General features: G+C 43.1%; 1 protein-coding gene across 3 annotated transcripts in view; it reads left to right on the top strand.

Annotated features, from left to right (window-relative positions):
* The window catches only part of LOC137629483 (spermatogenesis-defective protein 39 homolog), a 225,620-nt gene that overhangs the window by 146,692 nt on the left and 61,457 nt on the right, over window positions 1-17,471 (top strand). For all 3 annotated transcript variants that reach the window (XM_068360816.1, XM_068360817.1, XM_068360815.1), the window contains exon 9: window positions 7,456-7,597. In XM_068360816.1, the coding sequence (XP_068216917.1) occupies window positions 7,456-7,597 (142 nt within the window). The remainder of the gene's footprint in view (window positions 1-7,455; window positions 7,598-17,471) is intronic.

Below are 17,471 nucleotides of genomic sequence, written 5' to 3'. Positions count from 1 at the left end.
CTTCCTCCGCTTCCACTTGCAGTTCCACCAGTGAGGCAACACTCTCTTGAGGTACAACAACCTCTCCCATCCATGAGTCAGTCTCCTCAGCTCTCGCTGCAGCGAGCTCAACCCTCCTCAAGGCAAGCACCTCAACACCTTAGCCTTGCGCCTCAGGAACCTCAACTCGCGAGACAATTACTGCGTTCTGCGCAGCCACTACCTCATCGCTCACAGCTCACACCTCAGGAACCTCAACTCGTTCCTCAGGAACTTGCTACTGCGCATCCGCCAACCACTCAGCAAGCGCAACCCTTGAGTTCAGACACTCATGCCAGGAGTCAGCCTCCTCCACCCATGCGCCTACCTTCTGCTACTTCTTTTGATCAGCCTTTGCAGACTGAGCCTCAGGTGTTCCCTCAACAGAGTCTTGAAGAGGAAACCACAAATATTGTTGTTCCAGCTCGTGCTGACTCTGCTGTTCAGCATACCTTACCGATCTCTTCGCTACACTCTGGTGATGAGGTGTCTGATGATGAGGCTGCACACCTGGATCCCTCATCAGACGTGGATGAATCCAAGTCTCCTCCACCTTCTATTGACTTTCGTAAGGTCTTGGCTCTTTTTAGGGAGGTATACCCAGACCACTTTGTCTCTGCTATCCCCCACTCTCCGCCATCTGAGTTTTCGCTGGGCATGCAGCCAGCTAAGTCTACTTATACTAAGCTCGTCTTAGCAAGGTCCTCTAAGAGAGCGTTAAGGATTTTAGGGGAGTGGTTGCAGTCTAAGCAACAACTTGGAAAGACTTCGTTCATGTTTCCTCCGACTAAGCTCACTTCTAAAGCGGGCGTTTGGTATGCCACAGGAGAGGAACCAGGCTTGGGAGTACCTGCCTCTGCCCAGGCTGACTTCTCAAGTCTGGTAGACTCTCCTCGTAGAACAGCAATGAGGCGCTCTAAGGTTTGCTGGACCTTCTCAGACCTTGATCACTTCCTGAAGGGTGTTTTTAGAGCATTTGAGATGTTCAACTTCCTAGACTGGTGCCTGGGGGCCCTCAGCAAGAAGACCTCCCCTGCGGACAAGGATTCTGCCATGCTCTTAATGTCCTGCATGGATAAGGCCATTAGAGATGGATCTGGCGAGCTTGCTTCGATGTTTGTGTCAGGGGTTCTTAAGAAAAGGGAGCAGCTTTGTACCTTCCTTTCCTCCAGCATCACACCTTGTCAAAGGTCTCAACTCCTTTTCGCTCCGCTCTCGAAGTTCCTTTTTCCCGAAGAGCTTGTTAAGGACTTGTCTGCTGCCCTGATACAAAAGGACACACATGATCTTGTGGCCTCATCGGCTCGTAAGACTAAGGTTGCTACCTCAGTCCCCAGGACTTATCGCACCCCAGTGGCTGATACTCCTGCTACGAGGTTCATACCGACCTTTCGTGGTAGAGCCCCCAGCCGAGGAAGCTCCCGTCCAGACTCTTCCAGGAGCAAGTCTAGGAAAAGTTCCAAGGCTTCTAAAGGAAAAAACTGACTCTCCGCATCTCCAGACAGCAGTAGGAGCCAGACTCAAGATCTTCTGGCAAGCCTGGGAAAAGAGAGGTGCAGACGCCCAGTCTGTCAGTTGGCTGAGGGAGGGTTACAGGATACCATTCTGCCGCAAACCCCCTCTGACCACATCTCCCATCAACCTCTCTCCCAACTACAAAGAAGAGGACAAGAGGCTAGCGTTGCACCAGGAGGTGTCGCTCCTTGTACAGAAGAAGGCAGTGGTTATAGTCCGGGACCATCAATCCCCGGGCTTCTACAACCGTCTCTTTCTGGTGGCCAAGAAGACAGGAGGTTGGAGACCGGTGCTGGACGTCAGCGCGCTCAATGCGTATGTCACCAAGCAGACGTTCACGATGGAGACGATGAAGTCGGTCCTAGCAGCGGTCAGGCAGGAGGACTGGATGGTCTCGTTGGACCTGAAAGATGCCTACTTTCACGTTCCTATTCATCCAGACTCCCAACCTTTCCTGAGATTCGTTTTTGGAAAGGTTGTCTACCAATTCCAAGCCCTGTGTTTTGGCCTAAGCACAGCTCCTATGGTGTTTACGCATCTGATGAGGAATATAGCAAAATTCCTCCACTTATCGGACATCAGAGCCTCCCTTTACTTAGACGACTGGCTGTTGAGAGCCTCCACGAGTCGTCGCTGTCTGGAGAGTCTCAACTGGACTTTGGACTTAATCAAAGAACTGGGTCTGTTAGTCAACATAGAAAAGTCTCAGCTCATTCCCTCCCAATCCATTGTGTACCTGGGAATGGAGATTCGGAGTCAGGATTTTCGGGCTTTTCCATCGGCCCCAAGGATAAGCCAAGCCCTAGATTGCATCATGAGCATGCTGAAGAGGAGCAGTTGCTCGGTGAGACAGTGGATGAGTCTCACAGGGACCCTTTCATCGCTGGCCCTGTTCGTCGAGCTAGGGAGACTCCACCTCCGCCCTCTTCAATTCCATCTTGCAGCTCATTGGGACAAGGGTTTGACTCTCGAAGCAGTCTCTATCCCAGTCACCAAAGAGATGAAGACCACTCTCTTGTGGTGGAAGACCAATCTCCTTCTCAGGGAGGGCCTATCGTTGGCTATTCAGACCCCCAATCTTCATCTCTTCTCAGATGCATCGGACTCGGGGCTGGGGTGCGACCTTGAACGGACAGGAATGCTCGGGAACGTGGAACGAGGAACAGGGAACGCTCCACATCAACTGCAAGGAGCTACTAGCAGTTCATTTAGCCCTGCTGAACTTCAAGTCCCTCCTGCTAGGCAAGGTGGTGGAGGTGAACTCAGACAACACCACAGCCTTGGCTTACATCTCCAAGCAAGGAGGGACCCATTCGAGGAGCCTATACGAGATCGCAAGGGACCTCCTCATTTGGTCAAGAAGTCAAAACCTCACTTTAGTCACGAGGTTCATTCAGGGCAACATGAACGTCTCAGCAGATCGCCTAAGCAGAAGGGATCAGGTCATTCCCACGGAATGGACCCTCCACAAGAGTGTGTGCAACAGACTTTGGACCTTGTGGGGTCAGCCTACCATAGATCTGTTTGCCACCTCCATGACCAAGAGACTTCCGCTGTACTGTTCCCCAGTTCCAGACCCAGCAGCAGTTCATGTGGATGCTTTTCTGCTGAACTGGTCCCATCTCGACCTTTACGCATTTCCACCGTTCAAGATAATAAACAAAGTCCTTCAGAAGTTCATCTCGCACGAAGGGACACGGCTGACGCTGGTTGCTCCCCTTTGGCCTGCAAGAGAATGGTTCACAGAGGTACTTCAATGGCTAGTCGACGTCCCCAGGACTCTCCCTCTAAGAGTGGACCTTCTACGTCAACCTCACGTAGACAGGTTGCACCCAAACCTCCACGCTCTTCGGCTGACTGCCTTCAGACTGTCGAAAGATTCGCTAGAGCTAGAGGCTTTTCGAAGGAGGCAGCCAGCGCGATTGCCAGAGCAAGAAGGGTTTCCACTCGTAGAGTCTACCAATCTAAGTGGGAAGTCTTCCGGAGCTGGTGTAGAGCCAATGCAGTATCCTCTACCAATACCTCTGTGACCCAAATAGCTGACTTCCTATTACATCTTAGGAATGAGAGATCCCTTTCAGCCCCTACGATTAAAGGGTACAGGAGTATGTTGGCTTCAGTTCTCCGCCACAGAGGTTTGGACCTTTCTTCCAACAAGGACCTTCAAGACATCCTTAAGTCTTTTGAGACTTCTAAAGAGCGTCGTCTATCCACTCCAGGCTGGAACCTAGACGTAGTCTTAAGGTTCCTTATGTCACCTAGGTTCGAACCTCTCCAGTCAGCTTCCTTCAAGGACCTTACCCTCAAGACTCTTTTTCTCGTCTGCCTTGCAACAGCTAAGAGAGTCAGTGAGGTTCATGCCTTCAGCAAGAACATTGGTTTCACGACCGAATCTGCAACATGTTCTTTTCAGCTCGGATTCTTAGCTAAGAATGATCTTCCTTCACGTCCTTGGCCTAGATCGTTTGAAATACCTAGCCTCTCCAACATGGTAGGTAACGAGCTAGAGAGAGTTCTTTGCCCTGTCAGAGCTCTCAAGTATTATCTTAATAGGTCTAAACCTATTCGAGGACAGTCAGAAGCCTTATGGTGTGCCATCAAGAAACCTTCGAGGCCCATGTCCAAGAACGGGGTTTCGTATTATATAAGACTTCTGATTAGAGAAGCCCATTCTCACTTAAAGGAGGAAGACCTTGCGTTGCTGAAGGTAAGGACCCACGAAGTAAGAGCCGTAGCTACTTCGATGGCCTTTAATAAAAACCGTTCTCTGCAGAGCATAATGGATGCAACCTATTGGAGGAGCAAGTCAGTGTTTGCATCATTTTATCTTAAAGATGTCCAGTCTCTTTACGAGAACTGCTACACCCTGGGACCATTCGTAGCAGCGAGTGCAGTAGTAGGTGAGGGCTCAGCCACTACATTCCCTTAATCCCATAACCTTTTTTAACCTTTCTCTTGAATGCTTTTATTGTTGTTTTTATGGTTGTTACGGTAGGCTAAGAAGCCTTCCGCATCCTTTTGATTTGGCGGGTGGTCAATTCATTCTTGAGAAGCGCCTGGGTTAGAGGTTGTGTAGAGGTCCTTTAGTAGGGGTTGCAGCCCTATATACTTTAGCACCTTTGAGTTGATTCAGCCTCCAAGAGGAACGCTGCGCTCAGTAAGGAAGACGAACTTAAAAAAGAGGCAGAGTAACGGTTCAATTCGACTTCCTTACCAGGTACTTATTATTTCATTGTTATTTGAGATAACTGTTATATGAAATATGGGATACTTAGCTATCCTTTAATCTTGTACACTGGTTTTCACCCACCCCCCTGGGTGTGAATCAGCTACATGATTATCGGGTAAGTTTAATATTGAAAAATGTTATTTTTATTAGTAAAATAAATTTTTGAATATACTTACCCGATAATCATGATTTAATTGACCCTCCCTTCCTCCCCATAGAGAACCAGTGGACCGAGGAAAAATTGAGGAGGTGTCAACAAGAAGTACTATAGTACCTGGCCACAGGTGGCGCTGGTAAGTACACCCCCTTCTAGTATTGTGATAGCTGGCGTATCCCTCCATAGAATTCTGTCGGGCAACGGAGTTGACAGCTACATGATTATCGGGTAAGTATATTCAAAAATTTATTTTACTAATAAAAATAACATTTTTTGAAAATTTTGTGGAGTTTTAGGTGATCGCTTCACTCCTACATGTGCTTGGTGGGGCTATTCACCCGCGTTCACCACCTGTCGTTAACTACGCAATTAACAATTTCAATGACCATTTCAAATGTGCTGAAAACATTTCCCTATTTTAAATGACTCAGGTTTGTATAACTAAGAAAAATTCTAATTACTTTTAGAATTTGTTATATTTATTAATTTTGGTTTATTGCTATGTGTAAAGGGCTACATTCAATGTTTTTAAAAGATTGATGAACATCATATAATTGAAAAAAAAATATTTATCAGTTTGCCTGAATTTTATGTTTTATGACTGATTTTATGCTGTAGGGAGATATCTTAATTAGAGTTGGAATGGTAGCTGTATTTGTTAAGGAGGTTCAGTAGCTAGTTACAGATGTTCTATACGAACAAATATCCCCGCCCACCCTCCTGTCAAAGACTCCACTTTTGTCTTTGGCTGTATGGAATATGGAATACTGTTGCCTCCTATCCAAAGACTGTTTATTCTTTTCTTATACCTTTGCAGTTATTTGATTGGTGATATCAGTTTCTTGTATTATAATGGAACGAAGCAGGATTGCAAGTGTATTTTGGGTACTTCCTTGATTTATGATAAATCGGTAATAGATCCTATCTCTACTTAGAGCCATAATTACTACAATTATCCCCTTTGTTACCGAGTGTAGGTCATGACCTCCCTTAGGGGAGCGTTTACATTGAGGAGCCTCGTATTTCATCCCCCTGGGGCCAGTGCACAGGGCCAGGTCCGTGACTCCATGTCACGGCCTTGTGCCACATCCGCCTGGGGCTGTGGCTCATGTTTCCTCAGCTAGCCTGATAGCCAGACAAGATGGGAATGTACAGCCCCATACACTTTCTGTTCACCAGTTGATGAAGAAACCTTGGCGCCCCCCCATCACCCTTGCATGCAATGGAAGACGAAGTGTTTGGGGGCAGAGTGACCTTTTCTCCATCCCTGGTGCTCTCCCTTCAGAGTTTAGGTTATTTTAAGACAAGTCTGCCATGACTTTTTCACTTCCCAACGTGAAAATGAATGTAAACATTTTATCCAAAAATAGATTTATTTTTCCGGTAAGAGCTGTTCAATGATTTTTGGATAAAACTATTGCCATTAGAGGTAATCTCCCTAATTTGGTCTGTGGTGGTAGAGTTTCAAAACGTCATGTTCAATGTTATGTCATTTCTTGTTAAACTTTTCGTCATTAAAACTCACAAAAAAATGTATCCAAATTTTATTAAAGCCTTGGAGGTTAAAGTTCAAGGTAGGAGTACACCTGCATCTCTTAATTTTGCAGAATTCTTTCTTTTGAAAGAGTTTTAACAGCAGGTCAATGGTATACCGAATTGGTGTTCTAAAATTTTCTTGAAGAATCCTAGTTTTCTTATCAAAATTATTGGGCTCTAGGTCCTATAATGGCGAGGTGATCTTTTAACTATTTGGAGTCGAGTTAAAATTTCTTATTTTTGAAATTTTTCAAATATCTTCAGAAAAACACCCTGGAGTCCTGTATTTCAAGGATGGTTTGTTACTAGTAATCTAGACCAAGTGAGTCTAAAATTTGAATTATCTTTTACTGTACAGTCCTTTATTTTAATTTTATACTTTACCCATCTCTTTTCTTCACTAGAATCCCACCTCCATTAGGGAATGGGAGTCAGCAATGTGAATATTGATTGAAGTTCATAGAAATAAGCTAAATTTTAGTAAAAAAAAATTTTTATTTCTATACATATTATATTCACCTGGTGTTCATATACATGCCCAACCTCCTCCCAACTTTTGACTTAGAGATTTATATAGCAAAGAGCCCTCGGCACTTTGCTTCTTGCCATTAACCGCTAGAATTTCTCATTACTTTAATAGAGGTATGATTCTATTTAAATGAGATAAAATGGAAAGCTTTATAATTTTTAAGGGTAATTTTGATTAAGCTCCTGAAGAAGATACAATATGAACATCAGGTGAGTATAGAAATAATAGATTTTATTATTAGAATTGATATTTTAAATAAAGTGTAGCTCCAAACACCAAACACATTGACAATTTTTGCAAAATCAGTACTGATGTACCAAGGCCAGGCTAACAAATGTTTTCACTTAATTGAATTCATTCAGACTAAACTAAATCTAACAATTAGTAATTGTTGAATTAATCTAAAGAGTTGATACTAGAGACCATTTAGAGTTACTATAAATTTATAAATTTATTTACATATAATTACAGATTCTTACTTACAAGTGGACATTAGCTGGAAAATCTCCTAGTACGAAAGTTAAAAATCTTGGGAAAGCGCTACAGTCTCATTTTAATGATCCTGCAATGTCTTTTGAAACTAATACACTGAAGGATCATCTTCAGTTGTTAGGTAAGTCAAAATTACAATTGCATGACCTTATGTAATATTGTGAATGTATGTTCTTTATTTACAATGAAATACTGTACAGTATGTTTTAAGTTAAAGGTTGTGATGGTGTCTCCGGATTCCTTATATAAACTGCATGCTGTTGTTAAATAGTATCATTGCATTTGTGTTTTATCAGAACTTGTATTTTTTGACAAATTGGTGTGGTTAAATTCTGTAAGACCCAACTCAGATGATCCTATCTATGACTGCAAAAATGAGGCGCTCTATGAAATAATTTTCCTGTTTTCTGCCTTTTCTCACCTGTGGACTTGTTGCTGTTGCTTAATGTTTTTCTTATTGACTTCATAATTTTCATAATTATAGCAAAGAAGTGTTGACGTTGGCTTTAAAAAGTTTGTTTTATGTTTGAGAGGCAAAAAATTTACTTTTGGCCAGCCATGAATTTGATGTAAAAAGTCATTTTCTGTATTGTAAAAGAAAAGAAATATAAAAAACTCACATAATTAATCTATAGTCTTCAGGAAGATAGATAAAGGAATTAGGTTACAGCTTGATAAGTTGGTAGGTAGTAGGTTCCCCAGGGCACCAGCCACCCGTTGAGATACTACCATTGGAGAGATATTGGGTCCTTTGACTGGCCAGACAGTACTACATTGGATTCTCCTCTCTGGTTATGGCTCGTTTTCCTTTTGCCTACACATACACTGAATAGTGTATCCTATTCTTTGCATATTCTCCTCTGTCCTCATACACCTGAAAACACTGAGATTACCAAACAAGTCTTCGCTCTCAAGGGGTTAACTACTGCAATGTGGTTACTTTCCTCTTGGTAAGGGTAGAAGAGACTCTTTAGCTATGGTAAGCAGCTCTTCTAGGAGAAGGACTCTCCAAAATCAAACCATTGTTCTCTGGTCTTGGATAGTGTCATAGCCTCTGTACCATGGTCTTTCACTGTCTTAGGGTAGAGTTCTCTTGCTTGAAGGTACACTTGGGCACACTATTCTATCTTATTTCTCTTCCTCTTGTTTTTTAAAGTTTTCTTATTTTATATATGAAAGATTTATCTTAATATTATTACTGTTCTTAGAAAGTTTCATTTTAATTATTGATTATTTCTTTCTGTTTCTGTATTTCCTATCCTCACTTGGCTATTTTCCCTGTTGGAGCCCTAGGGCTTCTAGCATACTGCTTTTCCAACTAGGTTTGTAGCATAGCAAGTAATAATGATGATAAATTGTGAGGAAAGGTGTTGCTAATAGGTATACATTACATCAAAAGCAATATATAAGTACAAGACCATTTATTCCAAACAGAATGAACAACATGAATCTTAATGGGAATAGATTTTTCTTACTTGGTCACAGATGATCGCATTAATACTTACACTTGAAACTTATTCGAGAAAAGACTAAGAAGTAATTGTTTAATAATAATGAGACTGGGTTCTTGTAAATACAAGTGGGGAACCAATCATAATGATAAAAGAAGTTTCCAAGGTACCAGGGCTTACACTATAAGGAGTCCAATAGCCCCTCCGCATCATTGCCAAAGAAACTTTCAACCAACATCTGATGGGGTATTGCGTTAAAAAAAGCATTCATTCAAAAGGAATTGGAGAGGGAACTCGTAAAATGTCATGGAACTAGTTGTAACATTGCTTTTCTTAAGTTATGGAAAGTATTCTGGTGTTGAGAAACTTAGTTTCTTGATTTTAAGGGTAAAGAGCTGAATTGTTAAAATTGTTATATTGTTCAGAACATCCTAATGATACTCATTTAAGCATATAGGCTGTTTTCACTTTATCTATTATGTTAATGACCCAAGATACCATCCTGGTTGAATACCTGTAGCTTATCTACTATATATATATATATATATATATATATATATATATATATATATATATATATATATATATATATATATATATATATATATATATACAGTAGGGTCCCGAATTAAACGTGTTCGAATTACACGATTCCCCTTTTCCGCGATCGCTATTTTTCAAAAATAAATTTTCTGTATCTGCGAGGCTGTTCAAAGTTCGCGAGTCAAGCACTACAAAATGTATCAAATCTATTGTCTTTATTTTGATAATTCTGGATTTTCAATCATACAACAAGGTAGTCTATAGAGTGATGGTTTTGCTATTCACCAGTTGTATTATACAATAGATATGACAAACATTAAAATTTGTCTGTATTTTGGGTTGTGTTATAACGGGAAATATATGGTGTTTACACCTATCCTGGTTGTAATTTTAACCATTTTTCAAGTTATTAGAACTTTAAAGTATATTAAATGTTTTATTTATTTACAAGAACAATTTGATATTATAAAGAAATACAGTATAGTACAAAGAAAATATTGGAAATAGGTAGTAAACACATTTGAATAGACAAATTGCTGGTTGCCATGGCCGCAATGGAATTATTTCTGTTAGTTGTGTTTTTCAATATTAATCTTACCCGATGATCATGTAGCTGTCAACTCTGTTGCCCGACAGAAATCTACGGTCGGGATACGCCAGCGATCGCTATACAGGTGGGGGTGTACACAACAGCGCCATCTGTGAGTAGGTACTCAAGTACTTCTTGTCAACAAGAACTCAATTTTTCCTCTGTCGTGCCACCGGCAAGACCTACTAATACGCCGTCCCTAACTGGATTTGTTTTCACAACTTTTTGGTGAAGTACACTATTCCAGTTTTGAGCTTTCGCTATGCAGGGGTTTTATCTTCATTTCAAAACTTGAACTCGTTTTGGATAGATTTAATTATGGTGACGAAGAGAGTATGGACTCTTTCACTTTTAAATGGCCGACCCTTCCCTTAGACGGAAGTGTTGGTGTCGAAGAGAGTATAGACTCTCTTTCACTTTTTATGATCGACCCTTCCCTTAGACGGAAGTGTTGGTGTCGAAGAGAGTATAGACTCTCTTTCACTTTTTATGATCGACCCTTCCCTTAGACGGAAGTGTGTTTAGGTTTTTGGTAATTTTGCTTAACAAAGTTATAGATTTAGTTTATATCTCTCCGCCATTTATAGGCCTCTTCGATTAACTTTCCATTTATTATAAACTTATAAAACTTAATTTTTATGTTTGTTTATATGCGACCTTTCCTAATAGTAGGCGGTCCTTACTTGGAACCGAAGTTAATTAACATTGAGCCCGTCATATCGTATTTCCTGTTAAGAATTTATGCTATTTTAATTTTAATGTTTTTGAAAGAATTTCTTTGATAGTCTCGTACTGTTTTCAAAGATGAACTAACGTTTAGTTTAGTCTCCGCAGTTGTTGACGTTCAGAACGTTCAACATGCGCTCTATCGTTACGATAGAGAGAGAGTATTTCACGGTTTCACGTTGCAGTAAGAGTAAACCGATTCTAGCGTTTCGTTCATTCTTTCTTAGCTTAAATGGTTTTAATTCTATAAAGGAACTTTTTATTTGGGAAACCTTTCAGTTTTTTTCCTTTAACAAATAATATGTTTTAACGATATATAATTGGGCTCATCTCTCAGGTTCCAAGTCAAGAGAGAGAGAGAGAGAGAGATAGAGACGGAGGGAGAGAGAGGAGAATAAACGTTTCGTTCAAGCGGGAAACGTTGTTCTCGTTTTTTACTCTTCTCCCTAGTCGCTATAGGGGAAGAAGGTAAAACGTTTCTAGAGTTTTATTCTTGTTCCCAGGCTTTATGCGGTGAGAGATTTTAAACGTAGTTTATTTGATCTAGTGTTTAGTCTCTTTTCCAGCCACTGAATTCTTTATCTTTCATTATGTTTTTCTGTTACATTGTAAAACTGTTTTCGCAATTACTACCTTTTAATGAAGGATAGGATTGCGTGTTTCAGGTACAAATCACTTAAAGTTTCGAGTTCAGTGAAATAAGTGCAAACAGAAAATCAAAAGTGATAAAGTGATATGCGCAAAGTGTTACAGTGTTGCGTTCGAGGGTTCGTCTGTTCGTGCCAGTTGTTCACCTAGTCCGATACCTCTTACAAGCTCCCAAGCCCAGGGGAGAAGTAATGTCGAAGGACTTATGGGTTCCACAGGTCTTGATCGACGAACAGACGTTTCCCTCCGTGGTTTCGGGTGTATCTACACACGTTGCCGACGTGATCACCCCACCCACACAAAGACGAGAGAGCCCATTTATTCCTCGTCTGCGGAAGAGGTTTCTCGCAGAAACCAAGGACCAAATCTTGCAGCTTTTAAGTGCAAGTCGGTCCCTTCCGCGCAAGTCCAACGGCCTAGGTGTAGCCACTGGGTCAGTTCGGACTCGCTGCAGTACGACAACTGCACACCTCCCAAGAGAGGCAAGGTGGTACCGCAACAGGCAGTAACTCCGTCTGTTGCCGCACCAGCTGTTTTAGACCCTCAGTCACAACGGACAGTAGCTCCGTTTGTTGTTGTCTTTCATAGACCCTAGTTATGGTCCATGCTGCAGACTATACAGTCTCAGCTTGCTCCTTCATGCAGGAGTATCGTGCTGGAAGGTTGACAATGCACCTGTTAACCTACAACCCGCCGAGGTTGTGCGCTCAGCAGATACTGCGGCTGCCTGCTCCCACACTCCACCTGTGAGAGCTCCACCTCCGATGCGCAGTCCACCCTGCCAGACGCATGTTCTTGCTGCACCTTCCGTTGACATGCGTGAGCTACCGCATCAGCAGTGGGAAGGTGCTGTAGAGCTACCGGGTTCCAGCTCTATGCGGCATTCTCCGCAACCCATGCGGCATGCTCCGCATACCATACAGCATGCTCCGCATACCATTCAGCATGCTCCGCAACCCACCGCAGCCCCTCCCACGCACCAGCACTCTGCTTTTGTTGTTGCCAGCTCCCACACTCCGACTGCGGAGAAGGTTGACGATGCACCCGTGGGCCTACACCTCCCACGGTTGTGCGCCCGGCATGGCTTCCTGCTCTCACACTCTTGTTGTGAGAGCTCCTCCACCCATGCACAGTCAACCCTGCCAGATGTATGATGACTCCCACACACAGAGCACTCCGTTGCCGTGCGTGAGCTACCACAAGCTGCCGTGTTTTGACACGGTGTGTCAGCCTCCGCAACACACTGTGGTTACCGCCACTCGCCCGCAGCTAACTAGTCAGTCAGGAGTTGAGGCTTCCCCACACAACTTTGGTTGTTGCCAACTCACAGACTGTCAAACAGTTACATGACGTTGCCTTCTGGTCTGCTACTTATACACCAGTGCTGTATGTCCTCACGCTCCTGTTGTGGTTGACAGTTCAGTTTTTGACAGTTCACAGACTGTCAAGCAGTTTCATAACGTTGCCTTCTGGTCTGCTGCTTTTGCACCAGTGAAACCCTCACTGAGAGAACCTAGCTTTTCTCGGATATGGTTCCTGTAGATGAGAAAGTGCTGTTCTCCCTCCTTCTGATATTCCCTTGAGGACTCTGTCATTTGGAGAGGAGCCTTAAGCTGCTTAGCCTCCTATGGACTTTAATTTAAGCATAACATGCTTCCAGGGAGGGTAAATGGTTCCGCTTCAGTCGCTAACCCCGTCTGTTGCCACACCTGCTCCCATAGACCTTGGGCTTTGTTGCAAGACATGCAGTCCAAGCTTAGTCCTTGATAGAGGATTTTTTACGGAGAAGAACCTTCTTGCCAACGACCTTCCTACCGGTTGGTTGTACGCCCTGTTGACGCTGAGGTATCCTACTCACGTCCGCCAGTTGAGATGGTTCCTCCACCGGTGCGACCCAGTGTGGGTTGCCAGTCGCACGTTGACGTTAAGCTACTCTCGGAGGTGGTTGTGGACGTTCAGTGTGTCACTGGGAAGACGTTCAACAACCAGCAGAGGTGACTTGTTGTGACGCAGTGCGGCAACCTCAGCAACCCGATAAGGGGTTGTCTGTACTACCCAGACAGTCTAGACAGTTTCGGGTTGTCGCTGTACTTCCTCGCATCCCCATGGTTGACAGTTCACAGACTGTGCAGCAGTACCACGATCTTGTGTCCGGCTCCGTCATGCATCCACCAGTGCGACCGGATTCAGCGAGTCAGACGTTGCCCACTCCGTTGCCGTTTCCTCATCAGTTTCGGATGAGGAACCCTCTGATGAGAACATGGCTGAACAAGAAGATCAATCCCCAGCCCTGCTATCCATCCAAAAGATGCTGAAGAAGGAATACGGCCCTGTCAGGCTGTGGATGAGTCTGGTTAGGACACTGTCATCCGTGGTTCAATTGGTGTCACTTGGAAGACTACACCTCCGTCCTCTTCGGTTTCATCTAGCTCTTCACTGGAAAAGGACAAGACGCTAGAAGCGGTCTCGATCCCGGTTTCCGGAAGATAAGTCTGGTCTAACCTGAGGAAAGGACTTTATCAACCTTTTATAGGGTCTTCCCCTGACTGTTCAGACTCCCAACCACGTTCTCTTCTCAGACGCATCGGACGTAGGCTGGGGTGCGACCTTAGGCGGTAGGGAATGCTCGGGATTATGGAACTCGAGTCAAAGGACAATGCATTTTAACTGCAAGAAGCTTCTGGCAGTACGTCTGACCTGGAAAAGCTTCAGGTCTCTCCTTCAAGACAAAGTAATGGAGGTCAACACGGACAACTCCCTGCTTTGATGTTCATCTCCTAGCAAGGAGGGACCTACTCTGACATGGTGCGAGTTCGCTAGTGACCTCCTCTCCTGTTCAACAGGTCTAGACTTTTCACTAGTAACAATTTCTTCCAAGGCAACTTGAATGTCTTAGCAGTTTGTCTCAGTAGGAAGGGACAATAATTCCAACATATTGGACCCTCCACAGAGATGTATGCAAGAGACTTTGGGTCACCTGGGGCCAGCCAACCATAGATCTCTTCGCAACCTCGATGTCCAAGAGGCTCTCAATACTTTGCTCACCTATCCCGGACCCAGCAGTGGTTCTTTTAGATGCCTTTCTACTAGATTAGTCTCATCTAGATCTATATGCATTCCCTCCGTTCTAGATTGTCAACAAGGTACTGCAGAAGTTCGCCTCTCACGATGGGACAAAGTTGACACTAGTTGCTTCCCTCTGGGCCGCGAGAGAATAACTTACCGAGGTACTTCGATGGCTAGTAGACGTTCCCAGAACTCTTCCCCTAAGGGTGGACCTGCTACGTCTGCCACGCGTAAGAAGGTACTCCAAGGCCTCCACGCTCTTCGTCTCACTGCCTTCAGAGTATCGAAAGACTCTCGAGAACTAGAGGTTTTTCGAAGGAGGCAACCAGAGCGATTGTTAGAGCAAGGAGAACATCCACCCTTAGAGTCTACCAATCGAAGTGGGAAATCTTCCTAAACTGGTGCAAGTCAGTATCCGTTTCCTCGACCAGTACCTCTGTAACTCATATAGCTGACTTCCTCTTATATCTGAGGAAAGAGCGATCTCTTTCAGCTCCCACTTTCAAGGGTTACAGAAGCATGTTGGCATCAGTCTTCCGTCACAGAGGCTTAGATCTTTCCAACAATAAAGATCTACAGGACCTCCTTAAGTCTTTTGAGACCACGAAGGAGCGTCGTTTGGTTACACCTGGTTGGAATTTAGACGTGGTTCTAAGATTCCTTATGTTAGACAGGTTCGAACCACTTCAATCAGCCTCCCTGAAAGATCTCACCTTTAAGACTCTTTTCCTGATATGCTTAACCACAGCTAAAAGAGTCAGTGAGATTCATGCCTTCAGCAAGAACATCGGATTTTCATCCGAAACCGCTACATGTTCTACATCTTGGTTTTCTAGCCAAACACGAGCTGCCTTCTCGGCCTTGACCAATATCGTTCGTTATTCCAAACTTATCGTATGGTTGGAAATGAACTAGAAAGAGTATTATGTCCTGTAAGAGCTCTTAAGTTCTATTTTAAAAACCTTTACGAGGCCCGTCTGAAGCTTTATGGTGTTCAGTTAAGAATTCATCTTTGCCTATGTCAGAGAATTCTTTATCCTATTTTTTTCAGACTGTTAATACGAGAAGCTCATTCCCTTCTGAATGAGGAAGACCAAGCTTGGCTGAAGGTAAGGACACACGAAGTTAGAGCTATCACAACTTCCGTGACCTTTTAATAAAATAGATCTCTGCAAAATATTTTCGACGCAACCTTATGGATAAGCTAATCAGTGTTCGCGTCTTTTATCTTAAGAATGTCCAGTCTCTTTACGAGAACTGCTACACTCTGGGACCATTCGTAGCAACGAGTGCAGTAGTGGTGGGGGCTCCACCACTACAATTCCCTAATTCCAGAACCTTTTTAATCTTTCTCTTGAAATATTTCTGGGTTGTCCGGAAGGCTAAGAAGCCTTCCGCATCCTGGTTGATTTGGCGGGTGGTCAAATTCTTTCTTGAGAAGCGCCTAGATTAGAGGTTGTGATGAGGTCCTTTAGTATGGGTTGCAGCCCTTCATACTTCAGCACCTAGGAGTCGCTCAGCATCCTAAGAGGATCGCTAGGCTCAGTAAGGAAGACGTACTTAAAAAGGCAGAGTAATGGTTCAAGTCGACTTCCTTACCAGGTACTTATTTATTTTATGTTTGTTATTTTGAATAACGGCTAAAATAAGATTCGGGATACTTAGCTTCTTTGTTAACATGTATGCTGGTCTCCACCCACCACCCTGGGTGTGAATCAGCTACATGATCATCGGGTAAGATTAATATTGAAAAATGTTATTTTCATTAGTAAAATTAATTTTTGAATATACTTACCCGATGATCATGAATTTAAGGACCCGCCCTTGCTCCCCATAGAGAACCAGTGGACCGAGGAGAAAATTGAGTTCTTGTTGACAAGAAGTACTTGAGTACCTACTCACAGATGGCGCTGTTGTGTACACCCCCACCTGTATAGCGATCGCTGGCGTATCCCGACTGTAGATTTCTGTCGGGCAACAGAGTTGACAGCTACATGATCATCGGGTAAGTATATTCAAAAATTTATTTTACTAATGAAAATAACATGTTTCGAAATTCGAGATTTTCCATTTACACGAGGTCATTAATCGACCAAATTCTCGCATAATTCGGGACCCTACTGTATATATTATGGAAAAATGGCCTACAATCTCTACAATTAACTTGAAAAGTAAAAACTTTATTTTTAGCAAACTTTAGATGAAGAAAAAACCCCACTCAACTGTGATGATATATAGTTCTTTAGTCTTGCCTATCCTTTCTTTATTCTACAATCATTTCCAAGACGTTATTCAAGTGCATTCAGGCAAGAAAAGAGAGTAGATGGCTATCAGTAGGTGGAAGAGCTGGACTTATTTTGATGTACCCTAAAAACTAAAATTTCGGTTTATTTTTCCTTCAAGAGACCAGGGCTCTTGTCCAAAGGAAGCATCTGGTAATTAATGTTAACCCAGTGTGACCAGCCACACTTGCTGTCTTTAGTCTTCTTGTCAGTGTGATTTCTAGTATATTTTTACCTCACCCCCAGAATAGGCCACTTATTAATTATATTATGATAATATTAAAGCATTTGAAATGATTGTTTTCTTTTGAGGTTTCAATTTATTCAGCTTTTGGTAGGAAAAATTTAATGTTAGTAAAAATGGCATTGTCTTGTATGTCAGTGAGGTAGTTCACTCAGCTTTGTGGAGGTATCATTTCTATGAACCTCCCCTGATGTTCATACAGTGTTGCTTTGTCCCCAAAGCCAGCTCAACGCTTAACATTTACAACAAAACCTTGTAATTTCCTGTTCTTCCCTTCCAGACGCCACAGCTCCCACCCACAATGACTATATTTAATAACTAATGATAACTCAAGGAAATGCATAGCCTTGCCTACTCTAACCAGTCACTGATGTTGCTTGAATTGATGATGTTTGCCCCCTTTTAGCTGCTTCAAGTGTTTCCGGAAGTTTTTGAAATCATCAATT

This window comes from Palaemon carinicauda, chromosome 37, assembly GCF_036898095.1.
Source record: "Palaemon carinicauda isolate YSFRI2023 chromosome 37, ASM3689809v2, whole genome shotgun sequence".
Taxonomy (NCBI): domain Eukaryota; kingdom Metazoa; phylum Arthropoda; class Malacostraca; order Decapoda; family Palaemonidae; genus Palaemon; species Palaemon carinicauda.
This window is presented reverse-complemented; position numbering and strand designations above follow the sequence as displayed.